Source organism: Mus caroli, chromosome 10 (genome assembly GCF_900094665.2).
Source record: "Mus caroli chromosome 10, CAROLI_EIJ_v1.1, whole genome shotgun sequence".
In the NCBI taxonomy this organism is placed as follows: Eukaryota; Metazoa; Chordata; class Mammalia; order Rodentia; family Muridae; genus Mus; species Mus caroli.
Window position 1 is genome coordinate 36,321,179 of NC_034579.1, and position 23,065 is coordinate 36,344,243.

Genomic DNA, 23,065 nt, shown 5'->3' on the forward strand with positions numbered 1-23,065 from the left:
ACACACACACACACACACACACACACACACACACACTACACACACACACACACACACACACACAAACTCTCTCTCACACACACATACCCCTAGTCAGGCTGGGGAAATGGCTCAGTGAGTAAGAGTGCTTGCAGTGCAAGTGTGAGGACCTGAGTTCAAATCTCCAGCACCTATGTAATAGCAAGGCATGACTATGAGATAGAATAAGTCACCTGATGCCCTTGTCTGGCCTCTGCATACATGTGTGTACACACTGTGTGCATACACCCAAACCCCACCCCACCACACCACACCACACCACACCACACCAAACCATCCAAACAAAGACACTCAGTGTCCACATCAGATTCTCTGTAAGAAACAGCCTCTCTTTCTCGCTCCCTTTCTCCCTCCTCCTACTCTTTCCCCTCCTCCCAAGCACTCTTCCTGGCCAACACTCCCCCACTGACCTAAATCTCTAGGTCTAAGTAGTATCTTTTCTGAAGAAAGACCTAAGATTTTGAACAGTGAACAATAAGGATGAAGCTAACTGGTAAGATTAGATACAAAGTCCAGGGTCCTTGGGGATAATTGGGAAGGGTATAGTGCAGTCGTAAATTTCATAGAATCAGACTTGACCTCAATTATCCTGATAATACTGAGGGCCTACTCCACCTACTTGGCTCTCCTAGGGAGTAAGTCTGAGGAGGCAACCACTGGCTGAGGCTCAAGGCCACCCGCTTTCTCTTAAACTGCCACTTCTAGAGATGGTGCACTTTCTAGTCCTGGCAAGGCTATGGTCTCCACGGAGTTGTTCTTTGTGACTATAAATACAAGCTGGGCTCCACCCAAGAGCTGACTTGAATTCGAAAGGTTACCACTTGTTTCTTTGTCACTAAATCATAAAATATCAAGATACTTAATGAAACCAGCTTAAGGACTTTTTTTTGACTTTAGAAAAACATTTTTTTTTTTTTTTGGATAAAAGGAAAAGGTAGTCAATGTATCCTGATTATAGTCAACAAGGAAATGTTTAAAGCTGATGATATGAGGCAGCTTACAACATGGATGGTTACAAAGCAGGCCGTAAGAAAACAAAGTGCTCACTATACTGGCACTTTCCTTGGATCTGTTCTGAGGCCAGGATCTCTATGTGTAATGTAGCCAAACATCCTACATCCTGCCTGCCTGCTGTCCTGCGAATCAGGAAAGCATGCACAAGGGGGCTATCGAGGTGACTCGGTGGGCCTGAGTGTGAGCTCTAGAACTCGCCAATGGACACATAGCCAAGCTCCCATGCACATCCACACACATAATAATAAAAGAAGAAAACCATAAAAATAAAAGCAGGGCTGTGGCACTGAGTCAGCAGTAAGAGCAAGGCTGCTCTCCCAGATGACCCTGGTTCAACACCAATGCACATGAAATAAGTTATTCATAATTCACTAAAAGAAAAACAATGTGAGGTGTGACAATGTAGCAATTATGGCCACAAAACAACAACAATGACAACAACAACAGCAGCAGCAGCAAACCAAGTTCAAATCCATGTACTTTTGGGAGAATCTCCAAAGACTGTGAATAATAGTTATAAATGTTTAGACTTCAATTTCCAAATTGTCAGTATTTACATAATGAAAACACTTTGGTTGGAAGACATGAAAATTGCTGCATATTCTCAAGCTTCGGCTATAATTTTTTAATTGCTTGTTTCATAAGTCAGATTTCTTCTGACAACTCACCATTCCCAAACTCGTAGGCTTTTATCATCAGATGTACTCACGAATCTTCGGTTCTCATCGACAAAAACAATCGTGTTGACAGCCCCCAGATGCCGATCATATTCCTGAACAATCTCTCCACTGCGGATGTCCCACTGTGCAGCAACAAGAGAAGGCACACACAGAGGTAAGAGGACTCATGAAAACCAGCCAAAGGCACTTGGGAACCTAAAACTTCTCATGCTCTAAGGTTATGAACTGACTGCTGCCTTCTTAGCGCAACCAGAGTGGACCCTCAGAGGGGCAGACATCAACAATCTAAAGCTCACAGACCCCGACAGACAGACACACACACACCAGAAAGACAGACTTACCTGTACGATCTTCTTATCAGACATCCCAGCCACAAAGAGATTTTGCTTATCTTCATCGGGATTGAACTTGACGCAGTAGGGTACTTTGCGGTTTGTAAATCTTGATATACACTGTCCTAGACCAAAGAGTCAAGTTAAACAGAACCGTAAGTGTGACTTCCAGAGTGTGACAGCGGCATGAAGACCTAGTGAGTAGCCCTCACTTACTGACTCTGAGGAAGGGCAGCTTGACTCTTAAAATCACGACACTGGTACTTTTCATAGAGGGCTGGGGAGATGCCTCAGTTGGTAAGAATGTTTTCTGTGCAAGTGTGAGGACTTGTGTTTGAATCACCAGCATCGTATCAACAGTCAGGCATGGCTGTGCATGTCTGTAAACCCAGCGCTAGGGGCAAAGACACACATGAGTTCTGGGGGCTTGCTGGCTAGCCAGTGTTGCAAAACTGGTAAGCTTTCAGTTTAGTGAGAAACCCTACCTCAAGGCAGTATAGCGGACAGACACACAGACAGACAAAGACACACACACACACACTTTCCCCAAAAGTTATAGAGATAAATCCTAATGACATCACTGCAGTGGGATAGTTTGAGAACAGAACGCACTCCCGGTACAAGCCATGAGAGTGAGCAGCTCATCATGTCAAGGTGACAGATGAGTTAGAAAGAGAGAAAAGATGGTATGCTTCTATCTACAATGAATTTAAGAACTGGCAAAGGCTCTGTGGTGACAGAGAAGTTACTGTGGTTCCTGGGAATTGGTGCACAGTAGGAAAGGGTGAAAGAACCGTACTGCATGCTGGAATGTTCTATGTCTTGACCTTGGTGGTGTTTAAAACAAATTTGTCTAACTTTGCTATATTAAAAAACATCAATGAATACTTGTGCACCTTTATGCACACCTTAATGTTGAAGAGCTGTAGGATGGTCACCTTTTAGTCTTGGGGACACTGAAGAAGTGCCTGGTCCACATGGGACCATACTGGACCAATCACATAAAGTAGGAGCTCACATCAACATCAATTTGGGCAACTGGACTAAATCTTGCTTTTGGTCTGTGCAATGCACTGTATTGGGTATGTGGGGGGCATCCATGTGAGATGGATCAGATGGCGCCCAGAGCCACCTGATTGAGTCTGTTTGCCCTTGAGGGTTTACTGTGTAACCATCCAGGTGAGAGGAGTGCTTCCTAGGGATAGCACTGGCTATACAGATGAGTTCCAGTCTACAAACACGCTGGTGCTGTCAGCTCATTTCCGATGAGAAGCAGCGTTTGCATGTTTGGATGACGCATCATTTCACCAGGGACCACAGAAGTGCACAGCAATGCCAGCTCGGGAGAGTAGGACACACTCACTCACCTGTCTCAGTGTCCCAGAGTTTAAGGTACCTGTCGTAGGCCGCACTGAGGAACTGTGTTCCTGCAGTGTTGAAGCAGATGTCTCTCACAGCTTTACTGTGACCTGGAGGCGAAGCCAGAAGCTGAGGTCAGAGAGGAGGAGCTGTACCACAAGGGAAGCTAGACAGAGCCCTCAAGGAAGCCCCCACGACGGGGCTGGGGGAGGGGCCGCTTTTATTCCTTCAAGGTGTTCTGCAGGTGGGTGAGCCGCACAACACTTTGGTAAGAACTGAGAGAAAAGGTCTGTTTTTGTTTTTAATTTGTCCTGGCATCTTTTTAATATGCAGTACACACACTGATGACTACCCAGCCAAGGATTTACTGAGACCTGAGGTTCTAATGAGACTTGGGAGGGAGGCTCACTGTCAGTTTCCTCAGTGTGCTGGGAGGAAAAGCAAAGAGCTCCAAACCCAAGATCAGGGAGTGCAGTCCTCCTTCAGGTACTGGGGACTTCAGTGATCTCATTACTTCATTTCACAGAAATGAATTCAAAACTATAGTGTTAGATGTATTTTCTAAAAGATGTTATTCTGAAACTAAATTAATTTCAGGGCACTGATCACAATCCATCTTCCACAGTTCTGAGGAAAGTAAAATGCACTTAAACCAAGGCAGAAATTCCATCTTTTCACTATGACCAGGACACAAATAATTTCACAAGATGTACACTGCTCCAACGGTCAACCCCGGGCTGTCTCCTGGAACCACCCGCAGCACAGCACTCCTGTCAGGCAGGTGCGGGCAGCAGCCACCATGGCAATACGCATGGCAACCAGGAGACCCTCCACAGAGCAGCTGTCTGGAGAACTCCACTTCCCTCTGAAGAATGTCCTGGCAGGAAATGTGAGGCCAATGGAGATCAAATGCACTGTATCTGAGGGGCATTTGATTCCCCTGGAGACAGCTAACGGTTTCCCTGGAAGTCTTGCGTGCTGGTGTGGTATCTTGGTATCTATTTGCACAGAGTACCCACACACAGGCAGCACAGCATGGGAGAACAGACTCCCACTTCAATCTAAAAACAGAGCCACTGTGATCCACAGCCCTTCAATGTGATACAGTTAAATTTGGAAAAAGTAACAAGAAGCGACAAGGACAGAGACAGGCTTGCCAGAGAGGCCACTGGCACACCTGTCCTTCCTGTCTTACCTTCAGGGAGCTTTCTCAATCACGGTTCTCACTTCTGCTGCTAGCTCCTGACCTGGCTTTAAAGCTTCGCCTAAGGCTACTGTTTACAGGACAGCTTCACTAGCCGCTCAGACTCAGCAAGTCCAACCTCAGGACCCCCTCCCCCCTCCCCTTGCTAAACAGCCACCCGGGGTCACGGAGAGTTTCTGTCCTGTACCATTCACATCCTGCTACTGAACTCATTACATTTTCTCTTTCCACCATTTCAACAGAGACTAATAAAATAACTGTGTGGTTTCTTTTCTTCCTTCTAGGCTTGTCTATCAGAGTGTCTTCCAGACTGCCACATAATCTTTGTTCTCTTCCAATCCCATTACTTTCTAGTAAGGGCTGTTAAAAATGGCTCTTCAGTGCCATTACAGGACGCAGCCTCTTTCATTAGTGGCATGATGATTCTCCATACTCTGGCTCTCTTCTATTTTTAACCATTTGTCCCTCCCCTATACCCTGGCAGATCTTTACCACAGGCACGCACGCAGTCCCTAGCGCAGCACACAATCTCAGGGCACTCAGTCAGCCTCCGCCTCTCTCCCTCCCTCGCCCTCCTTGCCTGTCTAGAGAGACTGACTCCTTCCCGGCACTCAGTCAGCCTCCACCTCTCTCCCTCCCTCGCCCTCCTTGCCTGTCTAGAGAGACTGACTCCTTCCCGGCACTCAGTCAGCCTCCACCTCTCTCCCTCCCTCGCCCTCCTTGCCTGTCTAGAGAGACTGACTCCTTCCCGGCTCGGCTCGCGCCTGTGCATACTTTCCTTTACATCAGGGCAGTAAAATTACTGCTGCTGGTGCTATTTTTCTTGCAAAAGCATTCCTAAACAGATTTATAGGCAGTGAGAAAAAGAAATATTACCAATAAATGTTCTCAGACAGCGCCGGTCTCCATAAACTTCCCATAGCTGGAGAAAATAAAAAACACATGAAAATATTAATGTTTTCTTTATGGTGTTAGAAACTGGACCTCATGCACACTGAGAATGCGCTCTGCCCCTGAGCAAAGCTCTAGACCCGGGAATATCAAGCTTAACACAAGTTTTTATCAAATAACAACAGTCATTTGCTAGCTATGTGTGTGTACACATCTTTGTGGGTGTAGTGGATTTAATTACTAAGTCCTGCCTAGTTTGCCAGTCTGTGTTACACAGTTGGGACGCAGTTATGTACAAGCATATTCTTTACACTTGAGGAGACTTTTACAGCAAAGCCTCAAGACGATTTAGCTGCACATGCAGTTTATCTGGGATTTTCATTTTCTTACCATTTTTTCCCTCTATATTTTATGTATTCTTCTATGAGGAACAGTTCTTACTTTTTGTAACAAACTAATTTTTAAAGCAATTAAATATTATTAGAACTGCTGCCATGTGCCAGTTTAATATTGAAAAGTGTCTTTAAAAATATTTTCTGGGTAACATGTATAGACTCTATGAAAAACAGTATCTATGGCTCACAATCTAATCATATTTAAAGCAGATGAATACAAAGGTTTCACAGCTATGCCCGCTTGCCTCCCTCACATTCATCCCTGACAGTGTTGCTAGTGCTCTAAGACAGAAAGCACTTCTGAGCACCCAGTGCTAAGCAGACAGAGGTCTCAGTTCTGCCCATGCCAGGCAAGGCCCTCTGTGACCTGCTCCCTTGCCTAGGACTGCAGTCATTTTTTCCTCATATATTTTCTGCTCTGACAGCCACAGAGCTGCTGTCCTTCCAGCACCCATGCTGACTGGGCTCCTCTCCCTGCCCCATGCCCCTTCCTTGGCCTTCCTGTCAGCAAGCTTCTCCGGGACAGAACCTGCCCCTGTGCCTGCCTGGCTTAAGGTGATTTACATCAAGATGCGATGATCGGTCCCAAGGACAGTCCGAATTTCAAACCGTTGATATTATAATCCCTCTGCATATAACAGTTTCCAAATTAATGTCCATAGATGTCAGCTATATTCAACTTTATGTTTTGTTCCTTGATCCTAGGGAAGATTGTAATCTCAATGGATAAAGTTAAAGTTAGAGAAAATTAGAGATTTTCTGAGAAACCATTTTAATCAGAGACAAACCGTTTCTGTCACAAATGCCTGAATGGCTGCTCCTATTAAAAGCAGCAGCTTTATATACTGAGAGTACTCATCAATATTTAAAAAGGATAAAGCCTTAATGATCTGATCTTCCAAGCCGCAAGAATACTATAGGATTGGTATTTATTGAGCCACCACAATGATCTGGACATAGAAGAGACACAATGATACTATTCTTTAAAACTTAAGGTTTCAAAGACGCTCTGTTCATATCAGGTTGACAAAAGCGATAGCTCGCTTCCCTGCCTCACTATGCCTGGGAGGAAGGTTCAGATGGCGCTCGCTTCCTGAGAGCACCAAGAACAGAGATGGCTAAGGGCACTGCTGGTTGGTGTCCCAGTGTTCAAAAGGAAAGGATAAAAGAAATTATACTGTCTACTCTCTAGGTGTGGGATTTTCATCATAGTCTCTTCTTCCTCAGCCAGTCTGAGGAACAAACACACTCAGTTACATATCCATAACCTCCATAAAAAATGCATTATTCCTGATTCAATATTTATGTGCCCAATGCCAAAGCGATTGGATTACATCCTAATCAGTTGTCTGTGCTTTAAAAAGAGTCTAGCCAATTGGACCACAGAGCCATGTCGGAATCTACAAGTTTGGAAGCAGTCCATCAATAGCTACATCCATAGGGCTTAATAGAAAATAATTAGCCTCTAATTGCCTAACAACCACAAATTTATTTATGATTAACCAGACAGACTTAACCAAAGCACTGGCTCTGCAGCACTCTCAGGGTGAGGGGAAACTCACCTTAATTTTACAGTCCATGGAGCAAGACAGCAACAAATGTCCAGAAAGAGGAAAGAGCCTGACGGCACTGACACCCTAGAAAAAGGCATCACATTTTCAAACCGAAGCACCCAAGAGACAGCAGATCGCAAGCAACCCGATTTGCTATTTTTCTTTATTCCAACCATCATGTTCTAGACTAGCCTTCATTGGGGTTGTATGAGGTCTTCTCTCAACACTACAAGCTAGGGAAGATGTCAGATTTTCACTTCCTCATGCTGAGACAGTCAAATGGCTCCATGGCCCATTTCTTTCCCTTTTCTCTAGTTCCCTGTTCTTGGCAAAGATCTGGAAATTAACAGCTGGAACGGTGCAGATGACAAAATATATCAGCCTCTAACATTTGTAAATATCTCACTCTGCATTAAACTTTCCCTTGGATTTGACAGCAAGGAACATCTACTCTTTGACATGTAATAACCCGGGAACCAGAGCAACGTGACCAAGGCTAAGCAGCAGACCCGGTACCATCTGCCCATTACCCACTGTGTGGTGCCAAGAGGAAGCAGATGGCAGCAGGAACTTGCGGGGAAAGGGACAAGCAACAGTCTGGGGGATGGATACTGACCCATAAACTTACAGCATGGCCAGCCTGGATGGCCTTGAAGACTGGAAGCTGCAAAGCCTGCCTCACATTTACCGTGACTCTGATGCTCCTACTCTGCCTGCCTGCCCTGTGTCAGCAGCTGAAGCTCTGAACTGGCTTCTCTTTGACTTGCATAATGACAACACTCAACTGCCTTACCTTTGTGTGTCCAGACCACACGTGAATTTGTTTTTTGGGAAGGTAACATTTTTCAGGTGGCACAGATGACCGTAGATTAACACCAACATCCTGAGGTATGTGAAGGTAGGACCTGCCTTGATAGTCATACATTTCTTTAACTAAAACAAAATGTTGAAAGAAAGCCATAAATAAACATAAACTATAGTCATGAAATCTATGTTCTTAAAATAGTAACAAATTCTCAGGACTACTGCCCATATTGAATGTTAAATGTTAAATGTTAACATCATGAACTGGCTAATATTATGCTCTCAGAGTTCTTTCTGTCACTACACTGAAAGGTAGGTTAAGAATTTCTAAATACCCAAGAGATAAGAGACCTTAAATAAATACTTTTGGATTGTGTTTGTTTGGTTTAAAAAGCTGCTATTTGAGTGGTTGGTTTGAGCTTCATTAAAAATTACTAAATGAGTTGTAGCTTGGAATTAGGACAGATTTTCCAACAACTTCTGAAATGGCCCTAAATATTCGTCTGCCATTTTGTACTATGCATTCATGCGAAGTGGTGTTCTCAGAAGTGATGACTGTAAAATCAAAATATTGATCAAGTCTGAAAAACATTAAAATGCTCTCTACCTCCCACAGTATCAAATATTCAACCAAGATTTAGTTCTTATGTAAAAATCAATAAGAACGTTGATTTCACTGCCATGGACATTCATTTCCGTCTTTGCCAGTTTCCGCTTGTGGAGCTTACAGTTTTAAGCACTACAGCACTAACCAGATGCCTTGGAAATAAAACTGAAGTTTGTGAAACCATGTGGTCTTCTGAAGCCTCAGGACTTGATGTGACAAAGCACCATGCCAGCACTGAACCATTCACTGTCTAAGCTCTGGTCATCAGCACGTAATTTCCTCAGGTAACGATTCTTCATGAGCCTGTGCATTATTGCCCATTCTAAGTCTAGTAGTCTCTAATAGTTTCTTCTTTACTCATTTTTAAAAACCCACTGATTCATAAACAAAAATTTCTGTGCTTATCATTAATCATGCTACATTTTCCCTTTTAGTAGTATAAAAGGTCTATGATGATTTCTTTAGGATGCAAATTGCTCTTAATATAATGCTGACATAACAGCAGCCAACAGTGCAAGCAATTGGTATTATATGGCGTGAGAAAACAAAACAACAGCAGATTTTTATGAAAATAAAGATGTTTGAAAATCATACTACCATGTAAGATTGTCTTCTCCTCCCCAGGTTTCTCTTCTTCCTGTTTGCCTTTTTTCTGCCTCTTTGCTGTGATTTCATCCAATTCCTTTTGTTCTTCCTACGGAAACAAAGCAGTGAACTTTATTGAGAGCCTGAAATCTCATCATGCCCACCACTGCTGGCGTATACCCTCTGTAATGAGGCTCACAAACATGTCTGCTAGGACGGCAATGGCAACTCTGCCACAGCCAGAGACGGATCAACTCTTACACAGATCACAAGATGATATTAAACACATGCTCGGTAATATTTTTAAACTGAGTCTGTCTACCCCCCCTCCCCCCACCGCCCCAAATGGCTAGACATAAGTTTATCATGCTGTGCTAATCAAACGACAAGCCATCAGAAAGTCTGGTATCAGAGGACACTGAGTTTAGAGCACAGTCCTGATTTCGTTGAGTTGCTTTTACATTGACAAGACAACGGAGTAAGTAGCAATCATGGATGTCATGGATGTGAGACCAACTTTTTTTTGGGAGATCTAGAGAGGTAAGGCGGGGGACAGCAAATCCGCATTTATAATAAACAAGCCCAGGCATGATGTGTACAGGAAGACAGCAGCATATGCATGCTACAAAGTGAAGCAGATGTAGGAACAGCTGGATCACCACCTTCCTAAGGACAAAACTATCTTGAGCTTGTCTGTCACTGTGCTTCTGAACCTGGGACAGTCCCTAGGTCTCAGAGACAGTGGGTTACAGATGTGAGCAAGAATTCTGTCGTTCTATTTTATACACTTCACAAGGATCTTTTTAAAAATAATATAGATAAAACTTAAGATTTTGAAAGGAAATTAGTAAGTAAAGTCACTACCGATCCCAGTGTGAGAGCAAGGCTGACTCTAGTAACAAGGTCAGGGATGGGAAGGACAGCAGGCAGGGGAACTTCTGAGCGATAGTAACTAATTATATTAAAAAATGGTTCCATATTCTACATAAGTCAAAAGACTATGGGGACAATACGACAGAAAAAAAATGCAAATTCAGATATTGCAAAGAAAAGCTAAGAAATTTTATTATATTTTCTGTCAGGTAAGGCTGAGAAATTCTGATGAGTCATGGGTTCTTCAGGAAATCTCACATTTATCAACCACAGACATGACTGGTAGAGACACACACACTGGAACTGACAGGAACACATCAAAGCTTACTTCTGAAGGTTTGGCCACATCTTTTTCATCCACATATTTTGCCCATGGTCCCAAGAAACCATCAATATTAGATGCATCATTTTCTTTGAACTTTTTCCTCTTTTCTGTTTTCTTCTGACCAGTTTCAAATACAGTCAAGCCTGCATTAACAACAAACATAAATGGAGCGAGTGCGCTGATTCTCTTTAGAAATATCAGCACACATGATTCTATATGGTTACAGTAGGCCTAAGCAATCAAAACCCAAATGCCTAACTCTGCCACACAGACCCACTCGAGCTGACAAAAAGAAACAACTTCTTCTTCTTCTTTTCTTCCTCCTCCTCCTCTCCCTCCTCCTCCTCCTCCTCCTCTTCTTCTTCTTGTTATTATTAATAGCTTAAGGAGGGGGAGAAAAGCTGCTGCTTGGCAGGAGACCCAGGAAGTAAGGTGTCACCAGTTTGCTAGTCTAGGTCTCTTAAAGACTCATGACAGAAGCAGGGGGAGGTGTGGGGAGAAGGGAGGAACTGCTCAGACCAGGTGCCTTCTTAATGAATCAAAAACCAGTAATGGTTTTTGCTTTGTTTTTAGAGACAGTCTTATGCAGCCTAGGATAGCCTTAGTTGAGGTTATAGACATACACTATCATGCCCAGCAAGGTACCAGCAGCCTCTGAAAACAAAATAACTAATTTATCATTTAAAAATGGAATTAAACTACAGCAAATGCTAAATAATTTATTCTTACTTCATGTATAGATAACAATACAAGTTAAACAGGGTTTCATAGATCTGATATAACTTCCATATGATGTTAATCTAAACTTGGCCTCCAGTGTCATCAGCTTTGAAAAGAATTGATAAAGGATGATGGTTTGATTCTGATGTCATTAGCAGGTGAGGGCTGCATACTGTTTGCATTTACTAAAGTCAAAGAAGCATTTGAGCATCATAATCACAAGCTAAGAAAGAAAAAGGAGTGTAATAGAAAGAAAAAAGCCCATTTGTATAAACTCAAAGCAGTGTTCACTGGGCTCTATGTTACAACAAAGCAATTAAAATTCCATTTCAGTACTTCATGCATGCTTGTAAGACAGTTTCATAATAAAGGTTATCCTTGTACAACTATCACATTTTACTTTTGTGGCATTTTATAAATAAATGTTCTGATGAGCTTTGAACAAAGCCGGCGTTTCGCTATAGTGGCTCGCCGCATTCTAAGTACTAAGTGAATATGAACGTAACTATGCTTTAAAAGACACTGAAAGTCTGCTATTACAGCAACTTGTCAAAATTATTTTAACAGATACCTAGTATAGCATTTCTCTGTTAAGAAAGCCCAACTGCCAAATTTACCTAAACATTCATTGTAACAGAATGATTTGTAGAGGTTGGTGTGGTGCCAAGTACTCAAAATCACCAAAAGAGTTAAGTACCACCACGGTCCTGAGCAGACTGTGCAGCTGATGACCCCCCACAGTGCGCTGTGAACAGTACTGTTCTAAACTCTACTGCTCTAGCCTATATCACTCCATTTCTTCAACTTAAAAAAAAATCCAGGAGCTGAACAGAGTGCTATCTCTCCCACCGACCGATGCCTGTGAGACACTGTGACCGCCTCCGCTGAGCGCATTACCTTGGTTCTTCTCCGCTTCTTCCACAGAGCCAATATACTTAGCAGACACCTGGTGATTATCTAACGAAGGGTCCAGTGCATAGCCTGAAAGCAAGAAGGTACAAGTGACTGACGCCCTTTACAGCTCCTTCTATTACTATCCACAAACACCCATTTCATATTTTCCTCTCCAGATAACAAAAACGTGTCTCTAAGGATTAGGCCTTCCTTTCTGGGCAACATTTTCATTTACAATGCTTAACCCACATGTCAGGTTGGACCATGAAAGACTCCAGAGGAGGAAATAGAATTTCTTAGGATGAATCTCACAAACAATCATTGCATCACTAAGAACCTTTCTAGCTGTGAATTCCAAGTTCAGTTTCAAATTATCTCAGAGCTTAAATATATAGGTGTGCTATATATTCAGAAAGCTAGAAGCTATTTCCTTGTTCGTGTTAATGGATGTTACAGTTAAATTATTAAACTAAAAACAAAATTGAATAAGAAATTATATATAAGATACAGCTATTATATGGGAAATACCATTCTCAGTAAGGGTAGTCTCTGTAGTGTTTCTGTAGTGAGAGAAAGAAGGCTAGCTGCTGGCATATGAATACGATCCTTCAGCCAGTCACACACAATACACAGCTGCATGTGTTTGTGGTCTTCATCGGCCAAAGGGAACCAAGGGACAAAAAGAATATGCACACTCAGATTTCTCAAGTGGATGTGCTATTACAATAAACTCTGATAAATTAGTCTTCATACAAAGCAGCATATTCATAAAAGCAAGCGAGATCATCAGTCTGTCCTGCAGCCCCACGCCAACTATCACGAAGACCACTACTGCACTTCTTAAAGGACCCGTACTGGAAGATGGATTTAACATTTATTTTTATTTTTTGCAGTTGGAGATCGAAATGAATTTCTTTGGGGAAACAAAAAGATTTGGTATGAGGTATACCTTTAAAACAGGCCAAGAATGTAGGAGTTCAAATCATCCTTCTAATACCAGAATAGAACCAACCATCTGGATATTAGCTCATTTGTATATAGTTTTCTCTTTTTTCCATCTTTAAAATATGTTCTTAGCCAGAGGGCAGATTTGATTGCCAATGACTCAGGCTTTGGCATCTGTGTGGTGGGTAAACCGAGGCAGGCAGCTGTTTGGGGTCAGTGCTTAGAACTGTTGACTGGGGTGGATCCCGATACCTACAAGGGCTGCTGCCAAAGGATCTGAGAAGCTGCTCCACAGACGTTTCCTGAGGGAACAAAGCTTTGTTTACTGGGGCTGGCACTCTGTGGCCAGTGGAAAAACTATGAACTTGCTTATCTCTTTCAAGGCCGGTGAGAAAGATAAGGAAAGAGAAAATTCACATGTACACACACACAAACACACACACACTGAATGGATGAAACAAAAGGCAGTCCAACAACACACAAATAAACATGCTTACATACATACACACACACACACACGTATATACATGCATACAGATCTACAGACAGACATATACATACTTACACATAGAATGGTTAGAGCAAAGCTCCAACAAGCAGGCTCTAAGTATTGCACACATATGTACATACATAAATACATACAACTGGTGGATGGAAGGAACAATGTTCTAACTCCCTTCGCAGACTTTACACATGCACACACTGTTGATGCACGGGAGAGACAATGTTCCAGCCACACTATACCATACCTTACCATACCATGCCATATTTCTTCCAATAGCTTATATACCCTAGCAAAATCTTTCAAGCAGTATACAATTATAGTGCAATTATGTGTTAATTTTCTTCTAATAAATGAAAAAGAACTGCTGACAATCTACATCTCTTAAGCTCTTCTCTAGGGTGGCGACTGAGTCACTAATCTGCTCCAGGAGCAAAGCAGAAGGAGAGCAAGCATTTGTACTGTGAGTGCCTGAGGTACTGCCCAGTGAGGGACTGAAAGCCCCTTAGAGTTTTCCTATAATTCTTAGATTAAGAGGCATGTGAGGGCAGCAAGCATAGCAGAACTCAGAACTCCATAACAGCATAAAGTCCTCAGAACACATAGTCCTTTGGGCTATGCCACACCGAGGCCCACCCATGTGTCTGTGGTAACCTGTGGGCTGCATCCCATGAGTGGCTAAAGCCATCTGCTTAATGAAAATGAGATTTTTGTTTACATGAATGGCACTGCACGGTGTTGCAGGGGATTGGGGGGGGGGTTCCTGGTCATTCTCTCTCTGTGTAAGCACCAGTCCCCATCTCGTCTGACCAGTCTTGATCTTAAGAAAAAGAACTTCATTTGCGCTTCTGCCATCCCAGACGCCTTTCCCCCAGGGGATGAGTCTGCCGCATTGTCTTCCTTTCACAAGCAAGGGAGAGCAGAGCAGCAAGGAGTCGCATCCTGCAGCTGGAGATAACACAGGTCCAGAGTCGCATCCTGCAGCTGGAGATAACACAGGTCCAGGCCTAACACCCTGGGATCTCAGTTCAGCAACTGTCCATCGTCTGTATCTCAGAAATCAACACAGCTTCAGCTTCATCGTTGTTTTAAGTGTGCTCATGTATCTTCCTGAAGCTTATTTCCCATTTCTCCTTTTCAATGGAGTTCATATTCACTTCTTTTCCTTTTGGTAGTCATACTTGAAATGCCCATAACATTAATTTTATTGTTACACCCTCACAATTATAAAACAATTAATGTCATTATAGGTGAATCAAAAGACACTATAGACAATCTGCAAAGAATTACTTACAAATACATAGAAAAACCTTCAATCCCATTAGTAGTCCAGAAAAATCAAACTGAAATAGAGACTTACTATTTTGATTCTAACAAAGGAAAAAGCAGTCTCGTGGGTCCCGGGTAAAAGCACACCTTTCATACATGGCCTTCCATGCATCACATGGTGGAGTAAACTGGACAAATTCGCTTAGAAAGGAACTTGATAATGTACCACAAGTTTCAAAACACAGTTTTGATCTACTTTGGAAATTTATTTAAGAAAATAATAATAAAGTATAAGGTTTTGTGCATAGGAATATTCCCTACATTATTTTAAAGGGCATCCTACTGTATAACACACAAATTAAAATTTTAATATTGAAAACTGGAACCAATTTGAAATCTAATACTTCAAGGATTTCTTACAGAAATTATCCTAACAGACTACAATTTTAAAAAATGTTAATTGCTCCTAATATTGAAGTTAAATGCATGCTAATAACGACTATGATGAGATTAATGACATTAGTTTAAAATTCTACTTTCCCATTCTAAAGACTGATGAAGGGAAAATTCTGGGTGAGAGCTGAGCAATGGGAAGAGCCCTTCTGAGAAGCCTCTCCAGAGATCGGCAGTAAAAGCCGCCAGAGCAGGAAGCAGACAGGAAGAGAGTCCACACACACACACACCAGGGACTGGACCAACAGGAGAAATACCACCAGCAGGACCTACAAGCTATACTATAAGCTAAATAAATGGGTTTCTAGAGTAAACGAGACTACTTTCACTGATAATCAGGATTCTACAGGTTGGTTCCAGCATAATCTAAATGCCCTATGGCGTATGAATCTACAGCAAGTCATTTACTGAGATGGTGGGATTGATGCTTGTTCTATTCCTTGGAGCCAGGATGTGATACTCAGATAAAAGTGAATGTATGTGCCATCTTCTTAGATTACAGCGGGACAGGACGTAAGGAAGGCCTTCACTAGTACTTTCCAAACGAGGGACAGTAACGTAAAACCTAGATTTATTTTTGTATAAGAGAGGAAAGTCAGGCAGGACACATCTGCTTTTCAGTTTCCAGGCTGCTTCAGACACTCTGGCCACACACTCATTTCTTATGTCCTACCCCTCCTCCCTCCAGCAGCACGGCCTCTCCCTAGCCTACCACTGCCTCCCAGGAGAGGTTAAACTCAATCACTCCTTTTTTCCTTTTTGAAAGTATTTTATTTTATCTTTTTGAGACAGGATCTCTATAGCTCTCGCAGTCCTGGAACTCATGATGTACACCAGGTTGTCCTTGAACTCATAGAGATCCACTTGCCTCCCTCTCAAGATTACAGGCATGTACATATTACAATGGCTCTTTTTATTCAAATAAGTCCATTCCCAAACTAAAGCAAACTTACTGGCTGTAAATGCTGTTCTTGCTGTAATTTGAAAAGTGGATGTCAATACAATTTATTATTATTATTATTAAATCTTGCTTTGTTTTAAGGAAATTTAAGCTATCTAAATTATTACATATATACTCCTAAAAATCTATGAAAACAAAAACTTTAAGTCTGTCTTTGTATAGGCTAGAATATATAAATTCAAGAGTTAAGTCTTTGTTTTCATTTTTGTATGTGCGTGTTTCATCCGCATGAAAGTCTATGCACCGTGTGAGCATAGCAGTTCAGGCCTGTAATTCTGGAATACTTGATGACAGGCATACATCCCCACATCACCTAAGTTATGCTACACTGGGCCAGCAGTCTGTCAACTGAGCTCCATTCCCAGCTGGTATGCAGATCCCACCATAACTGGTACTTGCCATGGTAATATGTAACCTAACAATATAGGACAAATCCTCTCCAGAGCCACTTTTCATTCTGGCTAACTTACAAATATCAACACTGAGAGAATACAGCTATTTTATACTATGAACTCATTACTACTGTACTGGCCAATGTCCTTTAGTAATTAAGAGAAAATATTTAAGAAATAAGATTTGAGATAGAGAGCAAAGTTAAACAGTATATAAGATAACAAATGTAATTTTTTCATATTATATAGTTTCATTAACAACTTAATAACAATCTCCATGTGATGAGATCTAATAACAAATGCTCATTACCAAGTACAAAACAAAGAACATCATGGTTGTAGGACTACAGATTATTTTCAGTATTGAGAAAATCACAGAGGATTTAAAATAAAAGCTCAATATTTGCAATCACTTCCCACTCAGTCTTTATAGGTGAGCGTGAGAAGGTACACAGCTTCTCCAATGAAAGCTAGATGAATAAATTTACAAAGCCAGAAGACAAAATCAGTGATGGCACGCATTACTCACTCTCCTAATAAGCCAAACTTACAACTGTTAAGTTTTTGTCCTCGTCTTACCATACGTAGCAAATGTTCTTCTTTGCTGCTCAAACATGAAGTCATTGATATGTGCTGGCTCTGCATACCCAGAAAGCATATTTCTAGGGGCAGCCATTTGCTGTGTTCGAAAGGGATTTTCTGGTCCAAACTGCAACGATATAAGGAAGGAAAAGAAGGGTCCTGAAATTACAATGTATTTTCAACTCCAATCCACCAGGGCTGGCTGGCCTATGTGGGATCACGCCAGCTGCACGCGGTTCAGTGTAATCAGGCAATGACTGATTAGCGCTGTTTGCCAGGCCCTGGGACAGGAGAAGACAGCAGCTCACGTAAAGTCCACCCATGGATCTGTATTTCAAGAACTCCATGTACGTATTGCAGGAAGTCTTGTCTGAAGGCACTTCTCTGGATAACAGAATTACTATAAACTCATGACTTGGGGATTTGGGGTGAAATACAGTTTTTGTTTTAAAAGCCATGTTTTCATCTACTACTTAGGAGTTCTCAATGGTAGACACTCAGAATCCTTAACATTCACCACAGTGCATGGCAAACAGAAAATACAGACATCATTAATCAAAACCCAATCAGAATCCTAGTGAAGGTACAGGATAGGAAACAAACTAAAAAATAAGTGTTTGAAACATACTCAAAGAAGAGAGATCATAAACGTAAATGAAACTTACCCACTCTGAGAATTCACATTCACAAACTAAGCAGCGGCACTATTACCTATAATACTGGTAATTATAACTGGTTTATAATGCAGTGGTTTATAGTAAAGTTAGACATGTGATCTCCCCTGTCATACATGGAAAAGCCCACGCATGATGAAGCATTTTACCTGCTCTAGGGCCTAAGTTGTATCCCCTTTAAAACCAAAGCTACAACAAACTCAAGTGTTACGACCTTAAACCACTCCCTAAATGTGCAACATAAAGTCTAACTTGTAAGATACTCAGTTAAGAAGTTCCACAATACGCTATGCCAGCCTATTTAATAATGCTACTAGAAAAGACCCTGGAAAAACCACTTTCTGAGACAGGGCTCCAGTCTTTAACCCAAGCTGTCCTTGGGATTCCTGGCAACCTTTCTATCTTGAATTCTTGATTTCGTATTTGTTTTTATGTAGAGTAAAATGAATGTTCACATTTAGCAAAGAATGAACTTAATATTTTTCTCATTATTATTTTGTTTCACAATATAGCTCAGGGTGGCTTAAAACTTGCTATGGAGCCCACCCTGGACTAAAGTTAGCAATCCTCCTGTCTTCATGTCCTGAGCACTGGAACAGGTGAATTGGTGACACACACCAATTCACCTGCACATACCTGTATTTATTTGAACTCGGGAACACCCATTGTTCCTGATGAAATATGCTGATGTTAGAACAACTCAGATTACTGCTTTAGGACCATCTTTTCTATGGTATACAGATGTAAATTCCTAGACCAGCATTGTGTCTTCTAGATTCACTGCACCATGCATGGAAAATTACGAATTTAGCTGTCAGATTATTTACCTAACATATTTTTGCATTAGAGAAAAATAAACTGCTACAAGATTGCTGTAGACTGATAACTTGCATTTTTTTTTTTACAAAGTTTTTAATTACTACTCATTCCAAATTATAAAGGATACATACAGCATGACTTTGTAGTCCACATCTGCTGATGGGTGGAACACAGGAAGAAAACAACATAGACAGCTTCTTTCCTCATGAATGCTGTTACAATGAGCAGAAACAGCCATAAAATTCAATGTGAAAATGGCTAAGAGCTTCTAAGATGCGTGACCTGTGCACTCACAGACCACCTCAAAACAGCGTCAGGTGCTTCTCCAGTGGGGAGCCGAGAGGGAACCTACCCCAGACTCCACTCTGCCTTTGGCATCCTCCTAGTTTGTGTGAGGACTACCTCGGTGCTTTCAGGGTCATGTAGCTAGAAAAGGAACATCTACTTCACAAATGGACAGCTCCAAAGGCTGGACACTATTACAGACCACCCTCAGTATCAAGAATAGTCATTTCTATACAGAAACATATTTACTAAAGCTACATGAAGTTTATGTATGGTGTTGTGACTGCAGCAGTCTTAAAATTTAATTGTCTTACAGATACATGAGGGGGACAACAATAAACTCTTCTAGTAATACTAGGAAGCTAGAGTAGAAGAGGGTCCACCCACTTCAGGCCGTCCTAACTGCCTGCTAACTGGCAACAACTGAAGCTGACATTAAACACACACACACACACACACACCCGACAACAGGAGGCAGAGAGCGAGACCCTGTTCTATGTGTTACTGAAAAAACTTCCCAGATGTCCTCGTCTCTGTGAATATCCAACTCTTTTAATTCTGAAGTAGCCATTTTAAAAAGTATATAAAAGTATAGAAGGCAATTTCAAATTTTCTTTTCAAGTTTTAGTAGCTAAGTGTTAAGGTTTGTCTGGGTTAGGGACTTGGCACCAAGCTGGAGTGCCCTTAGGGGGCTCTGGAAACTTTCTCGGGTGGGACAAATGCTAAATGCTACTGGGCACAGGCAGATTCTAGAGGGTGTCTTGGCCCTGGCATCTGTTCCCGTCCCCTCCCTGCCATGGCCCAATGAAATGTGGAAGTTTCTCTGCCACACAATCTGCGACCACACACTCTGCTCTGGTTCACGGAGCCAAACAACCATGGAATCAGTTGAAATCATGAGTTAAAAAGATATATTCCGAGGGCTGGAGAAATGACTCAGTGGTTAAGAACACTGTGTGCTCTTACAGAGGACCTGGGTTCGATTCCCAGCACCCATATGGTGGCTCACAGCTCTCTTTAACTCCTGTTCTAGGGAACCCAATGCCCTCTTCTGACCTCCACTGGTACCAGGCACATAAGTGGGTGCACTAACATATATGCAGGCAAGACACCCATAAAACCCAAAAACCAAAAACCCCAAAACCCCTCCCTTACACTGCTTATATCAGAAGCTTCACCCACATGGATGAAAAGCAAACCTATATGCTGGGTTTAAGAGCTAACCCATTCAAGTGATTTATTGCAATTGATACCAATATACTAGCACAGCAAGCATCTGTACATGAATATATAATATATTCACATATCAAGTTAATTAACTACGAGAATTAAGTTTTCAGTTAAAATTATATTGGAGCAAACTATAGTTAGCTACAATTGTAATCTTCCTATATAACATTCAAATGTAAACAAGAAACTATTCATAGTTGCAAACCATATACTGATAAGGGGTTACTATCCCAAATCTAGAGAGATTTCAAAAGATCAATAGCAGAAAACACAATTAAGTACCGAAAACAGACAAAAGATCATAACAGCCATTTCAAAAAGGAGACATAAGCAATGGGTAGATGAAAAGTGTCCATCATCAGTAATCAGAAACCTAAATTAAAATCTCAATGAAGAAGCACTTCACCTCTGTTAGAACATTCCTTTGTTTATCAGAAAGACAAAACCCAATGAGCACTGGTAAGGATGGGAGAACGTAATTCATGCCTGTTGTGGGAGGGAGTGTACATTAGTACCCGATCCGATGGGGCACAACACGGAGGGTCATCAAAGTTGAAACCTAGAACTGTCACTTGATCTAGCAAGGCTATTTCAGGGTATGTACTAATGGAAGTGAATGACATGTTTATGCCCACGCTCACGGCAGGATTATGTACAATGGCCAAAGTGTGGAATCATCTTAAGTGTCTATTGACTAGGACGTGCAAAAAGAAAAGTGAGTAAGCCAGGCAGTCAGGAGGCAGAGGCAGAAAAATTACAAGCCTGGGGCCTATCTGATCTAAGTAGTGATTTCTGGCCAGTCGGGCTACCCAGTGAAACCCCCATCTAACTACCCCCTCAAAGAAAACAAAAGAAGAAAATATCTATATGCAGAGTAGAAAACAATGAAACCTTAAAAAAAATATCATTTGTGACAACACAGATTAACCTAGAGAATACTCTGTTAAATGGGATAAGCCTGGACCAGAAAGACAAATACTGTATGATCTCACAAGTATGTGGAACTGAAAATTGCATGTTTTGGGGCTGGAGAGATGGCTCAGCAGTTAAGAACACTGACTGCTCTTCTAGAGGTCCTGAGTTCAGTTCCCAGCAAACACATGGTGGCTCACAACCATCTGTAATGGGATCCAATGCACTCTTCTAGTGTGTGTCTGAAGAGAGCTGCAGTGTACTCATATAAATAAAAAATAAATAAATCCTTAAAAAACAAAAATAAAAAAAGCCAGCTTGTTTAAAAAAATTGCATGTTTTATTAGTCAGGGTTTTCTAGAGGAACAAAATTCAAGTGAATATATCTAGAATATATATCCTAAGGTATAATATTACTTATTATATATATTTATTAGAATGGCTTACAGGCTATGGTCAAACTAGTTCAGCAATGGTTGTCTACCAATGGGAAGCCCAAGAATCCAATAGTTGTTTATTCCACTAGACTAGATGTCTCAACTGGTCTTCAGTACACATCAGAATCCCAAAGAAGTAGATTGCAATGCCAGTGAGAGAATGGATGACACATGGCTAGAGCAAGCAGGCAGAGAACAAGCTTCCTTCTTTATGTCCTTTAGCCAGGCTGCCACTAGGTGTGGACCAGATAAAGGTGGTCTCATCACTTCAAATAATTTACTCAAGAAAAAAAAAAAATCCCTGCCAGGTGTACTCAGCTGCTTGGATTTTGGTTAATTCCAGATATAGTCAAGTTGACAGCCAAAAGTAGCCATCAAACAGCAAAAGCAGAGAGAAGAGCGAGTGAGCAGCAGAAGCGGCAGGCTCCTGTGGGTGCACCGCTCAGTGAGAGGAGGCTGAGGAGCTCAAGAGCACTGCGGAGCTTTTGGGAATGACAAGGGCCTCGAAGAGAAGCAGCCTGACCTTTTGAACTCTGTGAAGTGGTGACTTATGGAGAGTGGGAGAAACATTTTTAATATGTGAAGATGCTCACATAAATCACAGAGATCTGCTTATTATAAGAGGTTCTGAGCTGGGCTGCAGTGCTGCTCTTCTTTACGCCCACACTTGGGAGGCAGAGACAGTTGGATCTCTGAGTTCAAGGGCAGACTGGAGTATAGAGTTCCAGGACAGCCAGAGCTATACAGAAAAACCCTGCCTCAAAAAACCACCACCACCAAAAAAGAAAGAAAAAAGTTCTCATAGGCTGAGATTCTTAGAAGTCTTCAGGAGACTCAATATCTCAGCAATGTTTCACAACATCATTGGAATTAAGAAAACGTATACAGGTAAAAATAGATTACACGAAGCCACAACTAGTAGTTTATATACAAGGAAAGCCCACAGTGGTCAGAACTAATATTGTAGCTATTGCTAAATTGTTCATTAATGTTCATAGTGTCATTAATGTCTAAAACTTATAAGCATACTTTAAAGGTAGAAGAATTTATTTACCGAATTATTTCTACAAATCATGAACAGATCCAGACAGGTTTTTTTTGGCAGAATAATTCTGTGAGAGATAAGTGGAGTCTGACTGTTACTTCCACAGAGCACTTCACTGCTGCTGCTGACAATCTCGGGCTCAATCTTCTCAGAAGTCAGGAGCTATAGTATTTCTAAAGCACTAATATTTAAGCAGCTCTTATAATAGATTATTTTAATAGCAACTAATATTTGTTCTCTGAATTTACACACACACACACACACACACACACACACACACACAC

At 41.6% G+C, this 23,065-nt stretch overlaps 1 protein-coding gene across 1 annotated transcript in view; it reads right to left on the minus strand.

The window, feature by feature from the left end:
• Cdc40 (cell division cycle 40) overlaps window positions 1-23,065 on the minus strand; it is a 49,717-nt gene that overhangs the window by 6,795 nt on the left and 19,857 nt on the right. Inside the window, exons 3-12 of the mRNA XM_021173930.2 lie at window positions 17,377-17,506; window positions 12,279-12,362; window positions 10,665-10,804; window positions 9,476-9,572; window positions 8,261-8,400; window positions 7,477-7,551; window positions 5,505-5,550; window positions 3,433-3,534; window positions 2,075-2,190; window positions 1,722-1,855 (exon numbers count right to left, since the gene is read on the minus strand). Of these exons, the coding sequence (XP_021029589.1) occupies window positions 1,722-1,855; window positions 2,075-2,190; window positions 3,433-3,534; window positions 5,505-5,550; window positions 7,477-7,551; window positions 8,261-8,400; window positions 9,476-9,572; window positions 10,665-10,804; window positions 12,279-12,362; window positions 17,377-17,506 (1,064 nt within the window). The remainder of the gene's footprint in view (window positions 1-1,721; window positions 1,856-2,074; window positions 2,191-3,432; window positions 3,535-5,504; window positions 5,551-7,476; window positions 7,552-8,260; window positions 8,401-9,475; window positions 9,573-10,664; window positions 10,805-12,278; window positions 12,363-17,376; window positions 17,507-23,065) is intronic.